Source organism: Geotrypetes seraphini, chromosome 1, assembly GCF_902459505.1.
Source record: "Geotrypetes seraphini chromosome 1, aGeoSer1.1, whole genome shotgun sequence".
Taxonomy (NCBI): domain Eukaryota; kingdom Metazoa; phylum Chordata; class Amphibia; order Gymnophiona; family Dermophiidae; genus Geotrypetes; species Geotrypetes seraphini.
This window is the reverse complement of record NC_047084.1, coordinates 249,706,993-249,726,246: the sequence shown is the minus strand read 5'-3', so window position 1 is coordinate 249,726,246 and position 19,254 is coordinate 249,706,993. Positions and strand designations below refer to the sequence as shown.

General features: G+C 45.0%; 1 protein-coding gene across 5 annotated transcripts in view; it reads right to left on the bottom strand.

The window, feature by feature from the left end:
- Positions 1–19,254, bottom strand: part of BOD1L1 (biorientation of chromosomes in cell division 1 like 1) — a 425,195-nt gene that overhangs the window by 137,054 nt on the left and 268,887 nt on the right. For 4 of the 5 annotated variants that reach the window (XM_033949017.1, XM_033949024.1, XM_033948998.1 and 1 more), the window contains 3 exons: positions 17,867–17,917; positions 15,866–15,939; positions 2,404–2,470 (listed from right to left, as the gene is read on the bottom strand). In XM_033949017.1, coding sequence (XP_033804908.1) covers positions 2,404–2,470; positions 15,866–15,939; positions 17,867–17,917 — 192 coding nt within the window. The remainder of the gene's footprint in view (positions 1–2,403; positions 2,471–15,865; positions 15,940–17,866; positions 17,918–19,254) is intronic. The other variant, XM_033949008.1, reaches the window with a different exon arrangement.

Here is a 19,254-nt window from a genome sequence, read left to right as displayed (position 1 = left end):
AGGACAGGTCAGGTCAGAAAGGAGGAGGAATAGCCCTATACATAAAAGAAAGCACACACTCGACCAGAGTGGACACAGCAGCGACGACCAACAAATTAGAATCGCTATAGGTTAAAATACCGAGAAGGAAAGGGCCCGAGATAAAGATGGGCCTGTACTATCGTCCACTTTGGCAAACCGAAGCTACCGATGAGGAAATGGAAGTCAAGATGAAGCGAGAATGCAAAAGCGGAAACACGATTATTATGGGAGACTTCAACTATCCCGGGATCGACTGGAGTCTTGGAAGCTCAAAATGCGCTAGGGAGTCCGGATTCCTGGAGACTTTATGGATCAGCTTGTAAGAGAACCGATGAGGGGAAATGCCACCCTAGATCTAATCCTAAATGGGTTAAGAGGACCTGCAAAGGAAGTGGAAGTAGTGGGACCGTTGGGGAATAGTGATCACAATATGATCAAGTTCAAAGTTGAAGTAGGAATATCGAAGGGAAAGAGAACCACCGCGACAACTTTTAACTTCAAGAAATTAAACTACGAAGCGATGAGAGTAATGGTAAGGAAGAAACTTAGGAGCAGCTCGAAGAAATGGCAAACTGTAGAGCAAGCCTGGTCTTTATTCAAGGACACAGTGAGTGAGGCGCAAAATCTGTATATCCCCAGATTCAGAAATGGGTGCAAAAAGAACCGAACAAAGGACCTGGCATGGATAACTAAAAAAGTGAAGAAAGTGATAGGTGATAAGAAGAATTCTTTCAAGAAATGGAAAAAGGGCAAAACCGAGGAGAACTGGAAAGAACACAGGAAGTATCAAAAATAATGTCACCTTGTGGTTAGAAAAGCAAAAAGAGAATATGAAGAGAGGCTAGCCAGGGAAGTACAAAATTTCAAACCGTTCTTCAGATATGTTAAGGGGAAGCAGCAGGCTAGGGAGGAGGTGGGACCACTGGTACGGTATTGGGGTTCAAGAAGGAATTGGACAATTTCCTGAAGGAAAAGGGGATAGAAGGGTATAGATAGAAGGTTACTATACAGGTCCTGGACCTGATGGGCCGCCGCATGAGCGGACTGCTGGGCATGATGGACCCCTGGTCTGACCCAGCAGAGGCACTGCTTATGTTCTTATGTTATCTCAACCTGTATACTTTGGAGTAAAGGCGGGAGAGGAGGAAATATGATAGAGACATTTAAATTCCTATGAAATGTAAATGTGCATGAGTCGAGTCTCTTTCATTTGAAAGGAAACTCTGCAATGAGAGGGCATAGGATGAAGTTAAGAGGTGATAGGCTCAGGAGTAATCTAAGGAAATACTATTTTACAGGAAGAGTGGTAGATGCGTGGAACAGTCTCCTGGAAGAGGTGGTGGAAACAGAGACTGTGTCTGAATTCAAGAGGGCCTGGGATATGCATGTGGGATCTCTCAGAGAGAGAAAGAGATAATGGTTACTGTGGATGGGCAGACTAGATGGGCCATTTGGCCTTTATCTGCCATCATTTTTCTATGTCTCCACGGAACCACACAGCCTGTGCGTGACCCACTAGTGGATGAACCTGGGGTTTTAGAGGTGAGGAACTTCAGCTCTGGTTGTGGAAACCTTCAAATTTCACTTTTGGAGACCCCCAATTTTTCCCATAGGCAAAAATAGCCTTACTCACTGTGCCATATTCCTGTCTGCTTCAGCTTAGGAGTGCAGCTGGTACAAATGGAGAACCCTGCTTCACAGGTTCACGGGTTGAACTTTGTCTTTGGGCTGCCAGTTGGATCGATGTTAGACAGCCTCAACCTTGAAAAACCTCATGCTACCATGCAGGCGGCTCATTAATAAGCCCGGCCATGCTGGAATGGAGCCAAACAGCCTGCGCTCAAGCTCCTGATAAATCAGGAATGCGAGCATCTACGCAGGGGATGGCCCCTGAGCTCCAAAAAATACAAATGCAGACTGCAGCTAGATGTCCTGATCCTGCTAGCAGCAGACCTCCGCAATGTGTGTCTGCGTCTTCTCCCACACAGAGGTTCTAACAAGTGGAAATCTCTGGGCACCGAGTCTCCAACCGAAAACTAAGAAAAATACCCAAAAGCAATAAAACTGAAGAGAAGAAACACTTCTGAGCAACTTGCTTGCAGAAAAAAAACTGAGGGGACAGGAGCAACTTCCTGGGAAGGAGGCAGAGTTCAAAGATGAATGACAGCATTCTGCAAGCAACTTAAGGGCTCAGATGCATTACCTTAATGTTCAGGACTACTAGACACATTACACTAGAAATAGACTTCTGAAGGTTACATTCCATGGATTTAATTTTTTTGGCACCAAACTAGTAGGGATGTTATGGCTCATATGTAACAAAACAATTAGCACATTTTAAGCAAAACATAGACAGCTACTGAACTGAAATGTGTTAATTACCGGATTTATCCTCTGTTTCACTTATTTCTGTTGTTTCATGTACTTCTTCTTGAGCATGGTTTTCTAACTGTAATGAGAAAAAAATGGTACACTTTTTCTATTTGCAAAGAGTAAGAAAATATTCTCTTACATTATCTTCATTACTGCACTGCACAATGAATGAAGAAAAAAATCAATTTGAAAGTGTCATGAATTTATCAGGACATGAATGAGTTATAAAATATTCATAAGATATTTAAAGCTTATTTTCCAAGCTGCAAAATGGCATTACCTCATGGTATCGGTGAATAACACTTATTATTTCCCAAAAAACTTTGCATTATTTGCCAATATCATGAGTTATTTGGCTGATTTGTTGGTCCAATTCAGGGTAAATTAATTAGCTGTGCTGCATAAAAATGTATATTAATTCATTAATATGTCACTTAGTAAAATTCACAAAAAAAAACAAAAACCTGAAACGTGCAACTCTGTAAAGTTAGCTATACTGTACTTAAAGAATTTTTGCTAATTTTCCCCAAGCGCATTGCAAGGCTGTGGCACCTGATAATTCTCCTAGAGCTATCAGGCCCTACAAGAATTCTTCCCCTTTGCTCAATTGTCCCTGAAAAAATAACCCAGAGATCCTTGTGCCATGTCCTCCTAGTCACCAGTCTATTAAAAATGCAAAAAAGGTAACACATCATTAAGATACTCCCCTGGCTTGCAAATCCCACTCATTTCAATGATGCCAATCGTCTCAACCCTGATTCACCAGCTTAATGGATAATCTAGGGTCCACATTAAGCAACAGCAATTCCATTCACCCTGTCCTGCTGATGCCATACAACAAAATGGCACTGGCTGATCCTAGGATCTCCTTTCCCACTGCATGCAAGACAAATGAGGGCCTAATGTCAATTAGGATTATTTTTGCTGTATGGCAAAAGAAAGAAGCAAGCAGGAATTGCTTTTGTCCACTGTGGACATTGGGCTCATTGGTAAGTGTTCAGGAGGAGAAAGGGAAGATTAGGTACTTACTTATTAGGTACTTATTAGGTTGCAAACTGAAAAAACACCATGAATTCCTTCTCTCACACCAAGCAGCATCATGGGGTAAAGACCTAGAACAATTACTTTCGCCCTCTACTTATGAGGAATTTAGGAAACGTCTAAAAACATACCTGTTCCTAAAACATCTTGACAACTAATCCACTTATCTCTTTCCCCTCAATAGCGACCTACTGTCCTTTTGATCACTTTTCTCCTCAACAATGAATTTCCTGTCTAATTACTTCTCTTTCTTCTTCCCCTCTTGAAGTCAGTCAATTTGTACCTTTGCTTAATCTTTTGTAAACCGCATAGAACTTCACGGTATTGCGGTATATAAGCTGTTATTATTATTACCTTCATAATTCATTCAATTTTCTATACTATTCTCCCAAGGGAACTGCGGGTACTCAAGCATTTTTCACTGTCTGACCCAGTGGACTCACAATCTATCTAATGCACCTGGGGCAATGGGGAGATTAAGTGACCTGCCCAGAGTCACAAGGAGCAGCATGGGTTTGAACCCACAGTCTAGGGGTGCCGGGGCTGTAGCTTTAACCACTGTACCACACTTCCGAATAGCCTTTTTTCTAGTAAATAGGCACATCATTCTTAAAACACGTGTTGTGTACCTCTGATCACAAGATCCGGTATACAGAGCCTCATTTATATTTTCCTGTTCCACCTCCCATCACTCTGGGCTGTCCTGCAATTCCTCAGTTCATATCAAAGAAGATGGTCAGCCCTAGAGAAAAAGCATAACAGGGAGGGGTACATGGACTCTCCCTGAGAAACAGGTCTGTTCTGCTCATTATTTATTTATTTAACTCATTTTTTATCCTGTTTTACCCAAAGAGCTCAGAACGGGTTACAGGTTAAACATATATAATATATAGTTAACAGGTTATGATTTGCATTGGATTTATCCTAATTTGACATATATTACAACATTTAACACAAAATAAACAAAAATTCTGTATAACATAACAAGGTGGAATGGACAAGCCACCTACCTGGGTGCAACCTGCACTAACAGTATTGGAGTTCTGAAATGATACTCCATGGTCTCTTCAAAGAAGAATTGGACTCCCCTGTCCTTGACCTTGCAGGACAGAAGAAAGAAACAAGATATCCAGTAGTACTGATATGTCTAAGACAGTAAGCAGGCTAATGAAACATCTAACAGAGCGGGCTTTAAGAATGATGTGCTTATTTAATAAAAATAAGATTATCAAGGTAAGTTCCTAAGCCCACCAACTGAGAAAACTGTCATCCATAAGCAGCACCGTCCACTGCGGCTGATCCAGACTCACCCCTTGTACAAGATGAGGGGTCTGAAGCCACCAGCGTAGACTGCCCTGAGCTAAGCCCGGAAGTGGAACAGAGTGATCAAGACAGTGCCTCTGAGGCCACCACCTCCGAAGAAGAGCATACTGAAGAGGACACATGTGGGCCTACGACCACCTCACTACATCGAGGGAGGCCGCCATCAACCCCAAGACTTGGAGGAAATCCTGCGCCCGGGAAACTGGGACACCCTAAGCAGGCGATTTTGAGATCGCAATTTGCTTAGCCGGGCCTCCAGAAGGATGATCTTCACCAAGGAGGTGTCGACAGGACCCCAAGATATTCCAGACACTGAGATGGAGACAACCGGCTCTTTGCAAGGTTGACTACCCTCCCAGCGACTGCAGAAACTCCACCACCTGAGCCGTGACCCGAGTGCTCTCCGGGAATGACTTGGCTCGAATCAACCAGTCGTCCAGATAAGGATTAACAAGAATGCCCTCTTTGCGCAACGCCGCTGCGATTACCACCATCACTTTGGTGAACGTCCGTGGAGCCGTGGCTAGGCCGAAAGGAAGTGCACAGAACTGATAGTGTTGCCCCAAGATCGCAAAGCACAGGAAGCTATGATGGGAGGTTTGAATAGGAATGTATAAGTAGGCCTCGGTCAGATCTAGAGAGGTCAGAAACTTCCTCGGCTGAACTGCCAGAATCACAGACTGCAGAGTTTCCATGCGGAATGAAGGCACGAGAAGATCCCAGTTGACCCCCTTCAAATCCAGGATGGGTTGAAAGGTCCCTTCTTTCTTTGGCACCACAAAGTAAATTGAATACCAACCTGTGCCCCACTCCAGCGGGGGAACTGGAACCACCGCATGAAGATACAACAATCTTTGAAGGGTCTGGCGAAGGGCCTGCTGCTTCTATGCCATCTGTGAGGGAGAAATGAAAAAACGGTCGGGCAAGGACCGGGCGAACTCCAGAGCATAGCCATCCCAGATCACTTCCAGAACCACTGATCGGATGTGATGTCTGCCTACTGTGGATAAAAGTCTCTTAACTGGGCGTCCTTGGAACCAAGACGGGTGCCGGCAAGGAGTCATTGTGTAGGACGGGTGGCAGGGGACCTGGGGGGGGCGCTACCTGCACCCCAGCGGGCCCCACGAAAGGACTGCATGCACTGGAAGAACCTGCTTCTTGAGAGCCCAGGACTGAAACGAAGCAGGCCCTTGACCGGAGTAGAAACGGCGGAAATCACACCCACGAGCAGCGCCACCTCGAGCCAGCGGCCTAGGTCTATTCTCAGGTAAATGAGGCACTTTAGAATCAGTGAGTGTCTAAATCAACTTCTCCAGGTCCTCACCAAACAAGAAAGATTCTTTAAAAGGAAACTTTGTCAACTTAGCTTTCGATGCCGAATCAGCCGACCAAGCGCTAAGCCACAAGATACAACGTGCTGCCACTCCTAAGGCCAGAGACTTGGCAGAAGTTCACAAGAGGTCATACATGGCATCAGAGAGATAAGAAACATCCAATTCAATTTTTTGCAACTTCTTGCCTTAGCAAGCCCCAATTCTCAGATTTATTATCAAGTACATGCTGGGCCCAACGAAAACACGCCCGAGCCACCAGCCCGCCACACATAGCCACCTGGAACGACAGAGCTGTCACATCAACAGGCACGGTATGCCACTTAGAGATGGCCGAGACCACCGCATCCACTACAGGCGACTTCAGATTATCCCTATCTCCTTCTGGAATGGGATACAGGCAGGCCATGGAGCGCGCAAAGCGAAAAGGGGCTTCCGACACCTGCAACTGTGCAAGCATGATATCTCGAATATCCTAATGCATAGGAAAAGAGTGGGAAGCAGAGCAAATCCCTTTAAGCAAGGGGGTCCACCGTATGTGGGGGCTCTAACACAGGGTCCTCAAAGTGCAAAACCGAGGAGACCTGAAGGATTAACTCATAGAGTTCTTCCCGCTGAAAAATGACCCCCAAGAGGATTCTGAAAATCTCCCTGAGGGTCCAGGACCTCATCATTCACCTTGTGCTCCTCTGGGAAAAAAATCCTCATCCCAAGAGACCATCAGGTGTTTGGATGAGAGAGGAGTAGAGAGGGGCAAAACCATCGCTGTGTGGGGCTGCATCGGGGAAGACGTCAAAGGTAACCCTCCCCCTCCCCCGAGAGGACACGGAACCTCCTGCTGCCAACACATAAGATTTACAATGTGCTAACATAAATTCAGCGGGAAAGACCCCCGGATGCCCCAAGGGACTCCCTGCCCCAGCAGGGGACCCTGACATACCTTGCCTCTGTATTTCCAAAACAGGGAGAAGGTCACCTGAGGTAACTGAAAAGAATGAGGTTCCCGCTGAAATTGGACCTGAAACCTCCAAAATTGGAGCTCCTGCGGCCCGTCGTGTCTGAAAAGCCTGGGACTTTCCCGACGCTGAGGCCGAGGAACTGACCGATGTGAAAACTGAATCCTCAGCCGAACCGGCGGTAAGGGAATCCTTTTCTCCCTGACTGTCGGCAGCTGGGGAACCCCCCGCGTGGGCACCAGGGGAAGCTCTGGCTTCCCCACGATCCGAAGCCGAACCACAAGGCACATGCAGCGGGGTGCCCTGGCCACTGGCATCCACTGCCAATGAGGCTTCCCCACCGTTCCGGTCTGCACAATGCTTGCACAGGCCGGCCACGAGTACTTTGCACCTGGAGCACTTTTTCCCTTTAAAAGAGCTCATTGTGCTGAAAACTGCCCTAACTGTAAAGAAAGTGCCGATTAGTTGAGAAAAACACAGAATAAAAGCAATTTTAAAGGGAAATGCGCCCTTTAGACTGGCACAACTCTGGATTATTTGTTATTTCTTTTTACTTAGAACAGACTCCACGGCTCTCAAAGCTGGAGGGCTGACCAACCAGATGGCCAGGCCGTCTGCTGAGGCCCTCTACAAAAATATGGGGAGGTGGAGGAAGGTGGGGGGGAGGGACCCAGCACAAGACCCACCGGGTTTAACACCCCCAAGGTCGGACAGATCCCCAAACAGAACCTGCCCAAGCTCTATCCAGCACAAAAAGGGGAACCAGGAGTCCACAAACAAAGTTCCAACAGTGCTAAGAGGGGAGCTGAAAAGCCTTACCATCTGCTACCGGAGACTGAGGAAAACTGGAGTAGCAAGAGGGGATCCTATACTGATATACAAGTTTGATCTCAGTCTCCACCTGCTGATAGCAGTGAGGCATATTATCCATTCATAAGGACTATACCAGTCTACTAAGCAATACAGAAGTAGTATATACTAATGCTCGAAGTATGGGAAAGAAGATTCTATATCTAGAAGCCTTTGATGGAAGAAGATGAGTTGGATATAGTGGCGATCAAGGAGAAGTGGTTCATAGAGAACCATGACTGGGATGTAGTTATACTGGGCTATAATCTGTTCAGGAAAGATAGGATAGGAAGAAAAGGAGGGGGGGGAGTAGTGTTATATATTAAAGATCATATTAAAGCTACACAATTGCAGGATCTGCAGGGCAAGGAAGAGGTACTGTGGATAAATTTGGAAAGAAGGAATGGTGAATATATTTACATTGGTGTGATATACAGCCCTCCTTCACAGACAGAAGTGGACAGAGATTTAATAGTAGGCATTCAGAATAAATCTGGCCCGGAATTTCCTCTCGACATCAAAATTGACGTCGGGAAGAAGGAAGTAGCGGCGGCGGGCCGGGATTTGAATCAACGCGGCAAGGAGGCAGGCACTGGTGGTACACAGACGGGGGGGGGGGGGGTTAATCCTCAGGGGGGGGAGGATTTGAATCAGGCACTGGAGGGAAGGAGGATGAAATACTCATGTGAATTAAAAACTAGCTGGAACATAGGAAACAGAGAGTGGGGGTAAATGGACATTACTTGGACTAGAAAAGCGTCACCAGTGGGGTGTCGCAGGGCTCGGTGCTTGGACCCGTGCTCTTCAACATCTTTATAAATGATCTGGCATAGGTTCAACAAGCGAGGTGATTAAATTTGCAGACGATACTAAGTTATTCAGAGTAGTGAAGACGTAGGCGGATTGTGAAGATCTGTAACGTGACATAATCAGGCTCGAGGAATGGGCATCAACATGACAGATGAGGTTCAATGTGGACAAGTGTAAAGTAATGCATGTTGGTAACAAAAATCTCATGCACGAATACAGGATGTCCAGAGCGATACTTGGAGGGACCTCCCAGGAAAGGGACTTAGGAGTTCTGATCGACAAGTCGATGAAGCCATCCACGCAATGTGCAACGGCGGTGAAAAGGGCAAACAGAATGCTAGGAATAATAAAGAAAGGGATCACGAACAGATCAGAGAGGGTTATCATGCCGTTGTACCGGACAATGGAGTACTGCTTCCAGCACTGGTCGCCATACATGAAGAAGGACATGGTACTACTCGAAAGGGTCCAGAGAAGAGCGACTAATATGGTTAAGGGGTTGAAGGAGCTGCCGTACAGTGAAAGATTAGAGAAAATGGGCCTCTTCTCCCTCGAACAGAGGAGATTGATAGGGGACATGATTGAAACATTCAAGGTACTGAAGGGAATAGACTTAGTAGATAAAGACAGGTTGTTCACCCTTTCCAAGGTGGGGAGAACGAAAGGGCACTCTCTAAAGTTGGAAGGGGATAGATTCCGTACAAACGTAAGGAAGTTCTTCTTCACCCAGACAGTGGTGGAAAACTGGAACGCTCTTCCGGAATCTGTCATAGGGGAAAACACCCTCCATGGATTCAAGACAAAGTTAGACAAGTTCTTGCTGAACAAGGACGTACGCTGATAGGGATAGTCTTAGTCAGGGTGCTGATCTTTGACCAGAGGGCTGCCGCGTGAGCAGACTGCTGGGCTGACCCAGTAGCGGCAGTTCTTATGTTCTTATAATTGCGAGCCATGGCATCGAGATAGGCAGGTAGGCTGGCTTCGGGGAAGGGGGTGGGACAAAGGCAAGGTAAGACATAGGAAGGAGGCACTGGGGGCACTATGGACATGGGAAGGAGGCACTGAGGGCACTATGGACATGGGAAGGAGGCACTGGGGGCACTAAGGATACAGGCACTGAGGGCACTAAGGACATGGGAAGGAGGCACTGGGGCACTAAGGACACAAAACAGAGGCACTGAGGGCACTAAGGACATGGAAAGGAGGCACTCTGGGCACTAAGGACACAGGACAGAGGCACTGAGGGCACTAAGGACATGGGAAGGAGGCACCCTGGGCACTAAGGACACAGGACAGAGGCACTGAGGGCACTAAGGACACAGGACAGAGGCATTGGGGGGCATTATGGACATAGGAAAGAGGCACTGGGGGCACTATGGACATAGGAAGGAAGGAGGGAGGGAATAGAAAGGGACAATTGTTGGGCCTGAGTGCAGAAAGAAAGAAATGAAAGAAAGGATACACAGTCAGAAGGAAATGCAACCAGAGACTCATGAAATCACCAGACAGCAAAGGTAGGAAAAATGATTTTATTTTCAATTTAGTGATCAAAATGTGTCAGTTTTGAGAATTTATATCTGCTGTCTATATTTTGCACTATCTAATATAATAAAATGCTAGGCCGCGCATGCGCACTCAAAAGTCGTGTTCCCTGATCCGTCGCGGAAACATGAGTGCGCATGCGCGCGTTTTACGTCACCACAGCCTCCCTGCTCTCCACCTCGCGCCGCAACCTTCAAAATTCCCTGCTGGGAGAGCACGGATGTGCGAGTGTGAGCTACTGCAGGGCCCGGTAGAGGTCGGAGTCGCTCCGGGGGAGGGGGGCGGCTGCCGAAGAAACAAGATGAAGCGGCTCGCGTCTTGCGCCTCTTTCCCTCCGTTGATGGCGCTGAAGCCCCGGGTCGACGAAAACGCGTGGCGGTGCGTGTCCGAACCTTGCTGCCCAAGGAGGTGTCTACACGGCTACCATTCGGCCCAACGGGTTGAGCCTACCATCCAACCCTCCCACCGCTAGATGAACACAAACCTCCGGCCTGCAGCAGCTCCACAGCACTGTAAACATTCTGCTTCCAGCCTTCTACTGTCTTGATTTTCACTGCCGAGGAAAGTGTAGAGTGCTGTGGAGCTGCTGCAGGCCGGAGGTTTGTGTTCGTCTCACGATGGGAGGGTCAGTGGGGTCGACTGCATGGCAGCGGTAGTGGCGTGGGGGGGCGGGGGGTAGATAGAAACATGCTGCAAATGGCGAATTCTACTGTATGGGAGAATGGGGGGGTAGAAATTAAAGGTTCTACTGGACAGGGGGATGGGAGGCAGGCAGGCTGGCTTCGGGGGGAGAGTGTGGGTGGAACAAAGTCTAAAAGGCATTGAGGGGGGTATTGGAAGGAGGCACTGGGGGCACTAAGGACACGGGAAGGAGGCACTGGGGGCACTAAGGATATAGGAAGAAGGCACTGAGGGCACTAAGGACATTGAATGGGACATTAAGGACATGGAAGGCGGCACTGGGGGCACTAAGGGAAGACAGAAGGGGTCATGGAGAGACAGTGAGAGGGAAAGGGGGCTGCTTTAGGGGGGGAAGTGTGCTGGGGACAGACAGCTTTGCTCTGGGGTGAATACAGAAGGGGGCCACGGATAGACAGTCAGAGAGAGGGAAAGGGGGCTGCTTTGGGTGAAGGGGTGTGCTGGGAGCAGACAGTTTTGCTTAGGGAGGGGGGGAAGATAGAAGGACACAGACAGTGGCCAAGGAGAGAGAGAGAAAGAAACACAGACAGACAGACACATCTATTCTAGCACCTGTTAATGTAACGGGCTTAAAGACTAGTATTTGTATATTTTTCTATAGTTACTGAGGTGACATTGCATATTTTAAAGTCATTTTCCTTGACATTTTTGAAAACCCCCCAAATATAAATGGGGAGATCCAAGATGGCCACCGCAGCAGCGATTTTAGCACCAAAAACAGCCCGTGGGAGCTAAACAAGGAGTCAAAAAATTCTGGGAACAGGATTTTAGAGGTGGGGTACCCTACCCCTAGACCCAGAAACTGTAAAAATTAACTTTTAGAGAAAACCGCCCCCCCCCCCCCGCCCCAGTTTCTCTCATAGGCTGTAATAGCCTGTACTCACTGTGCCATGCTGTTCCTGGAAGCTGCTGGTGCTGAAATTGCAACCAAAGAACTGCGAAAAACCAGCCTATTTCTTCACACTGCTCCTCAGTCCTAACAGCCGGACTGAGATATCAGACCCCCACCGGAACTCGCACATACAGTCAGGGTAAGAAACGCAGTCAGTACCCAATTCTGGTGAAAAAAAGTCATAGGGCTACTCAGCCTATACTCAAGCTCTCTGCAGACAAAACCTGGAGTGAGCCTTGCTCCCGAGGGAATGATCCCTGAGCTCCTAAACTGGTAGTGCAGGTTGGCCAAGCAGATACCCTGCCAAAGCAGGCTACCTCTTGCTATAGACTACTGCCCCTCAGAGTCTGTGTTCTCTTGCAGCCAGAGCTGTTCCGAAATTGGAATCCTCAGCAGCACCAAAAAACCTCATGACTGGATAAAAACCCTGAAAATAAAGAAAAATAAACAGGAGCAGAACAGAGGGGTCCTACTATCCTGCATTTAATGAGTAAAATCGAGGAATTGGAGGACAGCCCAGAGTGATGGAATGAGGAGCAGAAAAATGTAAATGAGGCTTTCTACACCAGGTCTCGCAATCAGGTACACAACCCACGTGTTCAAGAATGATGTGTCTATTTCACTAGAACGGGTATGACAGTTTTGAAAAGAGTGGGGTTTGAAGGCTAGACGCAGGTTACTATTTTTACATTATTAACAGATGGATGGCTGGGAAAAAAAAAAGTAAGGACATAGCTTTACAAATCACCAGGGTTTATGGTCAGACCAGGATGGGGGCTATTCATGCTATGCCATACCTAGGAATGCAAGATTTTTTACAGCCACAGCAATGCACAGGCTTTACTAAATAATGGTACCAAGGTACAGCAGTTTAGTAAATTCTGTGGGAATCAGTAAATCAGTATAGAAATGTGGTGTTTTACTTTGACTTAGATTTAAGGCCTCTGGACTTAAAACTCTGGCTTAGTAAATAGGCCTCCGGACTTAAAACTTATCTAAATAAAAAATATCAATGTACTTGTTTCTTTACTTGTATAATCTTTATGTTAGTTTTATATTTTCCTTTTTTATCATTCCACATATATTTAAACTGTTTTGGAAAGTTGTCTGCATATCTTTCAAGGAAAGATGCTGTTCCCAATATTCTCCTTCCTTTACTTCTTCAGCTGTGAGTTTTGCTTTTATTTTACCTGTATTGGTGATGTGTGCATCACATTTTAAGGAACAGAACACAGTCCTGCCAATTTATTTACTTTCAGCTTATGCTTATAAAAATAGGTCGAGGAGGAGCTTTCAAAATCTTTGCACCCTATTATGTTTTTATAAATTAGCCAATAATTAAAAGTAGAATTTTACAGACTACCAACTAAAATACCTACATTTTCTGTGCTACCATTGTCCTATACGTCAAAGAGGGAATTGAGTCTACCGGAGAAAACAGGCCAGAAATGAAAATAAGGTAGAGTCTCTATGGGTCAAAATTCCAGGAACAAATGGAACAGAAACAAAGATCGGCATCTACTACCGACCCCCAGGGCAGTCCGAAGAAACTGATGGAGAAATGACTGCAAGGGAGGCAACACAGCTATCACGGGTGACTTCAATTATCCGGGGATAGACTGGAACCTAGGCACCTCCGACTGCAGTAGGGAGACCAAGTTCCTGGATGCCGTAGGCGATTGCTTCCTGGAACAACTTGGCAAATAACATATGAGAGGAAATGCAACTATGGACTTAATTCTAAATGGACTATGAGGACCGGCGCAAGGTGTAGAAGTAGAAGTGGAAAGCAGTGATCACAATATGATCCGTTTCAACCTGGACACAGGGGCAAAACATCGATCCAGAACGACAGCCATGGCACTGAACTTCCGAAAAGGGAATTACGAAGGAATGAGACTTATGGTGGGGAAGAAGATTAAGAAGAGGAAAAGCACTGTAAAAACGCTAGAGCAAGCATGGTCCCTTTTTAAGGACAGAGTCACCGAGGCGCAAAATCTAAATATACTGCGTATCAACAAGGAAACCAAGAGGAAAAAGAACAAGGAACCAGCGTGGCTCACTGTGAAGGAAGCGATCAGAGGCAAGAAAACTTTGTTTAAGGAATGGAAAAGGTCAAAAATGGACGAAAACTGGAAAAAGCACAATCATCATCAAAGCAGGTGCCATAAGACGGTAAGAGGGGCCAAAAGAGACTACGAAGAAAAAATAGCCAAAGAGGCAAAAAATTTCAAGCTGTTCTTTTGCTATATTAAGGTGAAACGACCCGCGAAGGAAGCGGTGGGGCCATTGGATGACCACGGAATATAGGGAGTGCTAAAGGAGGACAAAGCCATCGCCGACAAACTGAACACATTTTTTTGCATCTGTATTTACCGAAGAGGATATACACAACATACCGGAAGCCGACAGGCTATACGCAGGAAACAAAGACGGGAAACTGAAGAGGTACGCAGACAGATTGATAGGCTTAAAAACGATAAATTCCTGGGACCGGATGGCATCCATCCAAGGGTAATTAAGGAACTGAAAGGGGCTATAGCTTAACTGCTTCAATTAATAGCCAATCTGTCAATCAAATCAGAAAGGATTCCGGAAGACTGGAAAGTGGCAAATGTTACGCTGATCTTCAAGAAAGGTTCAAGGGGAGATCCAGGAAACTACAGACCGGTGAATCTGACCTCGGTACCAGGAAAGATGATAGAGGTGCTGATAAAGGACCACATCATTGATCACCTTGACGGACACAATCTTATGAGGACCAGCCGTAGCACGGCTTCAGCAAAGGAAGATCTTGCTTGACGAACTTGCTGCACTTCTTCGAGGGAGTAAATAGGCAGATATACAAGGGTGACCTGGTCAACATCGTATATCTGGATTTTTAGAAGGCGTTCGACAAGGTTCTGCATGAACGACTACTTTGAAAAATTGTGAGCCATGGAACTGAGGGTGAAATGGCTTAAAAACTGGCTGGTGGATAGGAAACAGAGAATGGGGTAAATGGACAATACTCGGACTGGAAAAGTGTCACGAGTGGAATGCCGCAGGATTCGGTGCTTGGATCCGTGCTCTTCAACATATTTATAAATGACCTGGAAATTAGTACGAGTGAGGTGATTAAATTTGCAGACGATACAAAGTTATTCAAAGTAGTGAAGACGCAGGAGGATTGCAAAGACCTGCAACATGGCAAATGAGGTTTAACGTGGATAAGTGTAAGGTGATGCATGTCGGTAACAAAAATTTTATACACGAATACAGGATGTCCGGTGCAGTACTTAGAGAGACCCCTCAGGAAAGAGACTTGGGAATACTGGTCGACAAGTCAATGAAGCCGTTCGTGTAATGTGTGGCGGCAGCAAAAAGGGCGAACAGAATGCTAGGAATGATTAAGAAGGGGATCACGAATAGATCAGAGAAAGTTATTATGCCGCTGTACTGGGCCATGGTATGCCCTCACCTGGAATACTGCATCCAGCACTGGTCGCCATACATGAAGAAGGACACAGTACTACTCAAAAGGGTCCAGAGAAGAGTAACTAAAATAATTAAGAGGCTGGAGAAGTTGCCGTACAGTGAGAGATTAGAGAAACTGGGCCTTTTCTCCCTTAAAAAGAGGAGACAGAGATAGGATATGATCGAAACATTCAAGATAATGAAGGGAATAGACTTAGTAGATAAAGACAGGCTGTTCACCCTCTCCAAGGTAGAGAGAACGAGAGGGCACTCTCTAAAGTTAAAAGGGGATAGATTCCGTACAAACGTAAGGAAGTTCTTCTTCACCCAGAGAGTGGTAGAAAACTGGAACACTCTTCCGGAGGCTGTTATAGGGGAAACACCCACCAGGGATTCAAGACAAAATTAGACAAGTTCCTGCTGAACCAGAACGTACGCAGTTAGGCTAGTCTCAGTTAGGGTACTGGTCTTTGACCTAAGGGCCACCACGTTAGCGGACTGCTGGGCACGATGGACCACTGGTCTGACCCAGCAGCGGCAATTCTTATGTTCAATGTAATAAGCACACCTACCTCTTGAGATTTTACTCCAGTAGTTGGTGTTCTTTCCTTGTTTGATGTTTGTATCGTGTTTCCTGGTCCACTTACTAAAACACAAAATATAACAAAAGTTTTGATGAACCACTTCTGTCCTGCAAGGCATTATGGTGGAGAGAATAATATAGTGTGGGGATCAAGTGAAATATTGAATGAGAAATCAGAGTGAACATTCATGAAGCCTGTAAATAGGAATAAAACACATGAGGAGAGCATGAAGAACACAGATCACGACCATTTTACAGCTTGTATCAATCACTCTTCTACTTTATATTTTACGGGGATTCTATCATTTTTCTACTCTACTGCAATCCTTTAATTTAAATAAAATGACTGCTTTAAAAATAGAATCTGAAGTAACAATAGTGAAAAAGAATGACACCCAATGTGCCCTAATTTCCTCAGGAAGTTTCAAGAGCTCAAAACAGAAAATTGCTACTGCTAGGAGACTACATTATTAGAGGAATCAACAGTTCCAGGGGTAGAGAAAGATTAAATGTTTTTTTTTCTAGATCCTCAGCTAGCAGCAACACAAACCAAATTGTTAGTGGAATCCAAGAAGAAAATAAGGATCCTAAAATTACCGTATTTTTCGCTCCATAAGACACACTTTTTCCCACCCAAAAGTGGGTGGGAATCTCGGTGCGTCTTATGTAGCGAAAGTACAAAACATTACTCCCCCATACCAATTAAAAAACACCCCTCCCTCCGCTACACCATTTTAAAACACTCCGCCTGCTGTGCCGCCGCCCGCCCGCTACACCTTTGTAAAACACCCCACCCACTGCACGTCTACCGCTGCCACAACTTTTTAAAACCCAACCTCCCCCCCCCGCCCACCCCCTGCCTGCCATGGTACCTTGGTACAAATAACCTGGTGGTCCAGCGTGATCCTTCCTTCGCTAGCTGTCTCCTCTTATTTCCCAGCCAGCGGCGCAGAGGTCAGGAGTGAAGTTTTCCGCACTCCCGCTTGGGCCCGTGCTGCTTTCTGAATGGCTGCGATCAGTTCTGAGTCCTGCGAGAATTCAAAAAGCAGCGCGGGCCCAAGCGGGAGCGTGGAAAGCTTTGCTCCTGACCTCCGCGCCTCTGGCTGGGAAATAAGAGGAGACAACTAGCGATAGAGGAAGGGATTTTAAAAGGTTCTGGAGGTGGGGGGATGTTTAAAATACCAAAACAGCTGCCTAGGGAGGGAGGGATTTTTAAAAGTACCAGGGGGTGGGGTGGGGGGATGTTTAAAATACCAAGACACTTAGTATCAGTAACTCAGAAATAGTGAACTTCCCACTAATAGTTTTTCAACAATAAACACATTCACAAGGTCATGTGGAAGGTATGGAAAAGCTACAACATGACCTTGTGAATGCGTTTATTGTTAAAATACCAAGACAGCCATTTAGGGAGGGAAGGATTTTTAAAGATACGGGGGTGGTAAAAAAGGCACTGGGGGAGGTATGTAGGGAGTATGGGGGGATGATTTAAGGTACTGGGGGATACGTGGGGGATATGGGGGTCTGCCTGCCTGTGTCACCAGGCCACTAGGACTGCCTGCCACTAGGCCAGCCTGCCTGTCACTAGGCCAGCCTGCCGGCCACTAGGCCTGCCTGCCTGCCACTAGGCCTGCCTGCCTGCCACTAGGCCTGCCTGCCCTTTGCCCTGTCCCAGCCTACCACTAGACCACCAAAGGGGGGACAGAGCCGGGCAGGGAGGAGAGACAGGGTGCAGAGCCTGACAAGGAGTATGGGGTTGGGTACAGATCCTGGCAGGGAGAATTTGGTTCAAAATGTTTTTTTTTCTTGTTTTCTTCCTCTAAATCTAGGGTGCGTCTTATGGTCAGGTGCGTCTTATGGAGTGAAAAATACAGTAATATCCATCTAGGAAATGACCAAGTAAATAGCACCTCTGTGGTTCAAAGAGACTTACAGATTTTGGGAGACAGACTTTATTTAATCTACAGTATATACAGAAATTAGATCTTACTTGCTAATTTTCTTTCCTTGAGTCCCTCCAGACCAGTGGGTAGCTTTCCTTCTAGAAGATGTAGATTAGTATTATTAAGGGTAAAATAAATAAGGGATTATATACATTAGGGGTAAATATGTGTGTCGTGAAGGAAAAATTTTTTTGGATTTTAAATATAGAAGAAGAGGGGAAGAAAAATATAATGAAAAGTATTAAAAAGTATAATGTCTTTTAAAATATATTCTATTAATGTCAATGGCCTGAATCATGTAATTAAAAGAAAAAAAGTATTAACATTTTTAAAAAAGCAAAATGCGGATATTTACTGTCTGCAAGAGACCCATCTTAATATGAAGGAATCACAGAAATTATCAGGTGGATGGATAAAGGAATGTTTTTTTGCTCCAGCAGTGGGTAAAAAAGCAGGGGTTGCAATTCTTATAAATAAAAAATGTATGGCCAAGATAAAGATAAAAAGTTTAGATCCACATGGAAGATGGATACAAGTTGATATAGGTATGGGAAATGATACCCTGACGTTATTCAATATATATGCCCCTAATTCGAATCAATCAGAATTTTTCAAAAAGCTACAGAATATGTTATTACCACTGGCTGCCTCTAATTTAGTGGTGGCTGGAGATTTTAATGCTGTAATGGATCCATTATTGGATAAAAAACCAGGTAAAAATATTAAATCTTTAGGTCTAGATAATTTGGTTCAGTCATGTGATTTGAAAGATATATGGCGTATTCTTCATTTTAATGATCAGGAATATTCATTTTGTTCACAGGTTCATAAATCATTTTCAAGAATAGATTATATTTTTGTTTCAACAAATAAAGTGCAACAGGTGAATAAAGCCTCCATTGATCCTATTATTATTTCAGATCACGCGGGAGTATGGATAGAATTACAATTAGACCAATTAGAAAATAATAGACCTCTTTGGAGATTTGATAATGCATTGCTTGTGGATGACAAATTTTTGGAAAATTTTAAAACACAAATTAACGATTTCTTTCAAATAAATTTAGTGGAAGATACATCTATAGAGAATGTATGGGATGCATTTAAAGCAACTATGAGGGGTAATATTATATCATATTCAGCTTTTATTAGGAAACAAATTAAAAAACAATATATAGAATTAGAAAAAGAAATAAAAATATTAGAAGCTAAATTGGTAAGAAAATGGGAATATGAAATTTTACAAGCTCTTTTGAAAACAAAAGGTAAATATAATGAATTAACTTCAAAAATGATAAGAAAGGATTTGTTTTCCAAGCAAACAGTGTATTATGGAAATTCTAATAAGGCGGGGAAATTATTAGCAAATTATCTTAAGGCAAAAAAAAGGAGAACTAATATTAACGGAATAAAAGATGATAATGGTATAATAACA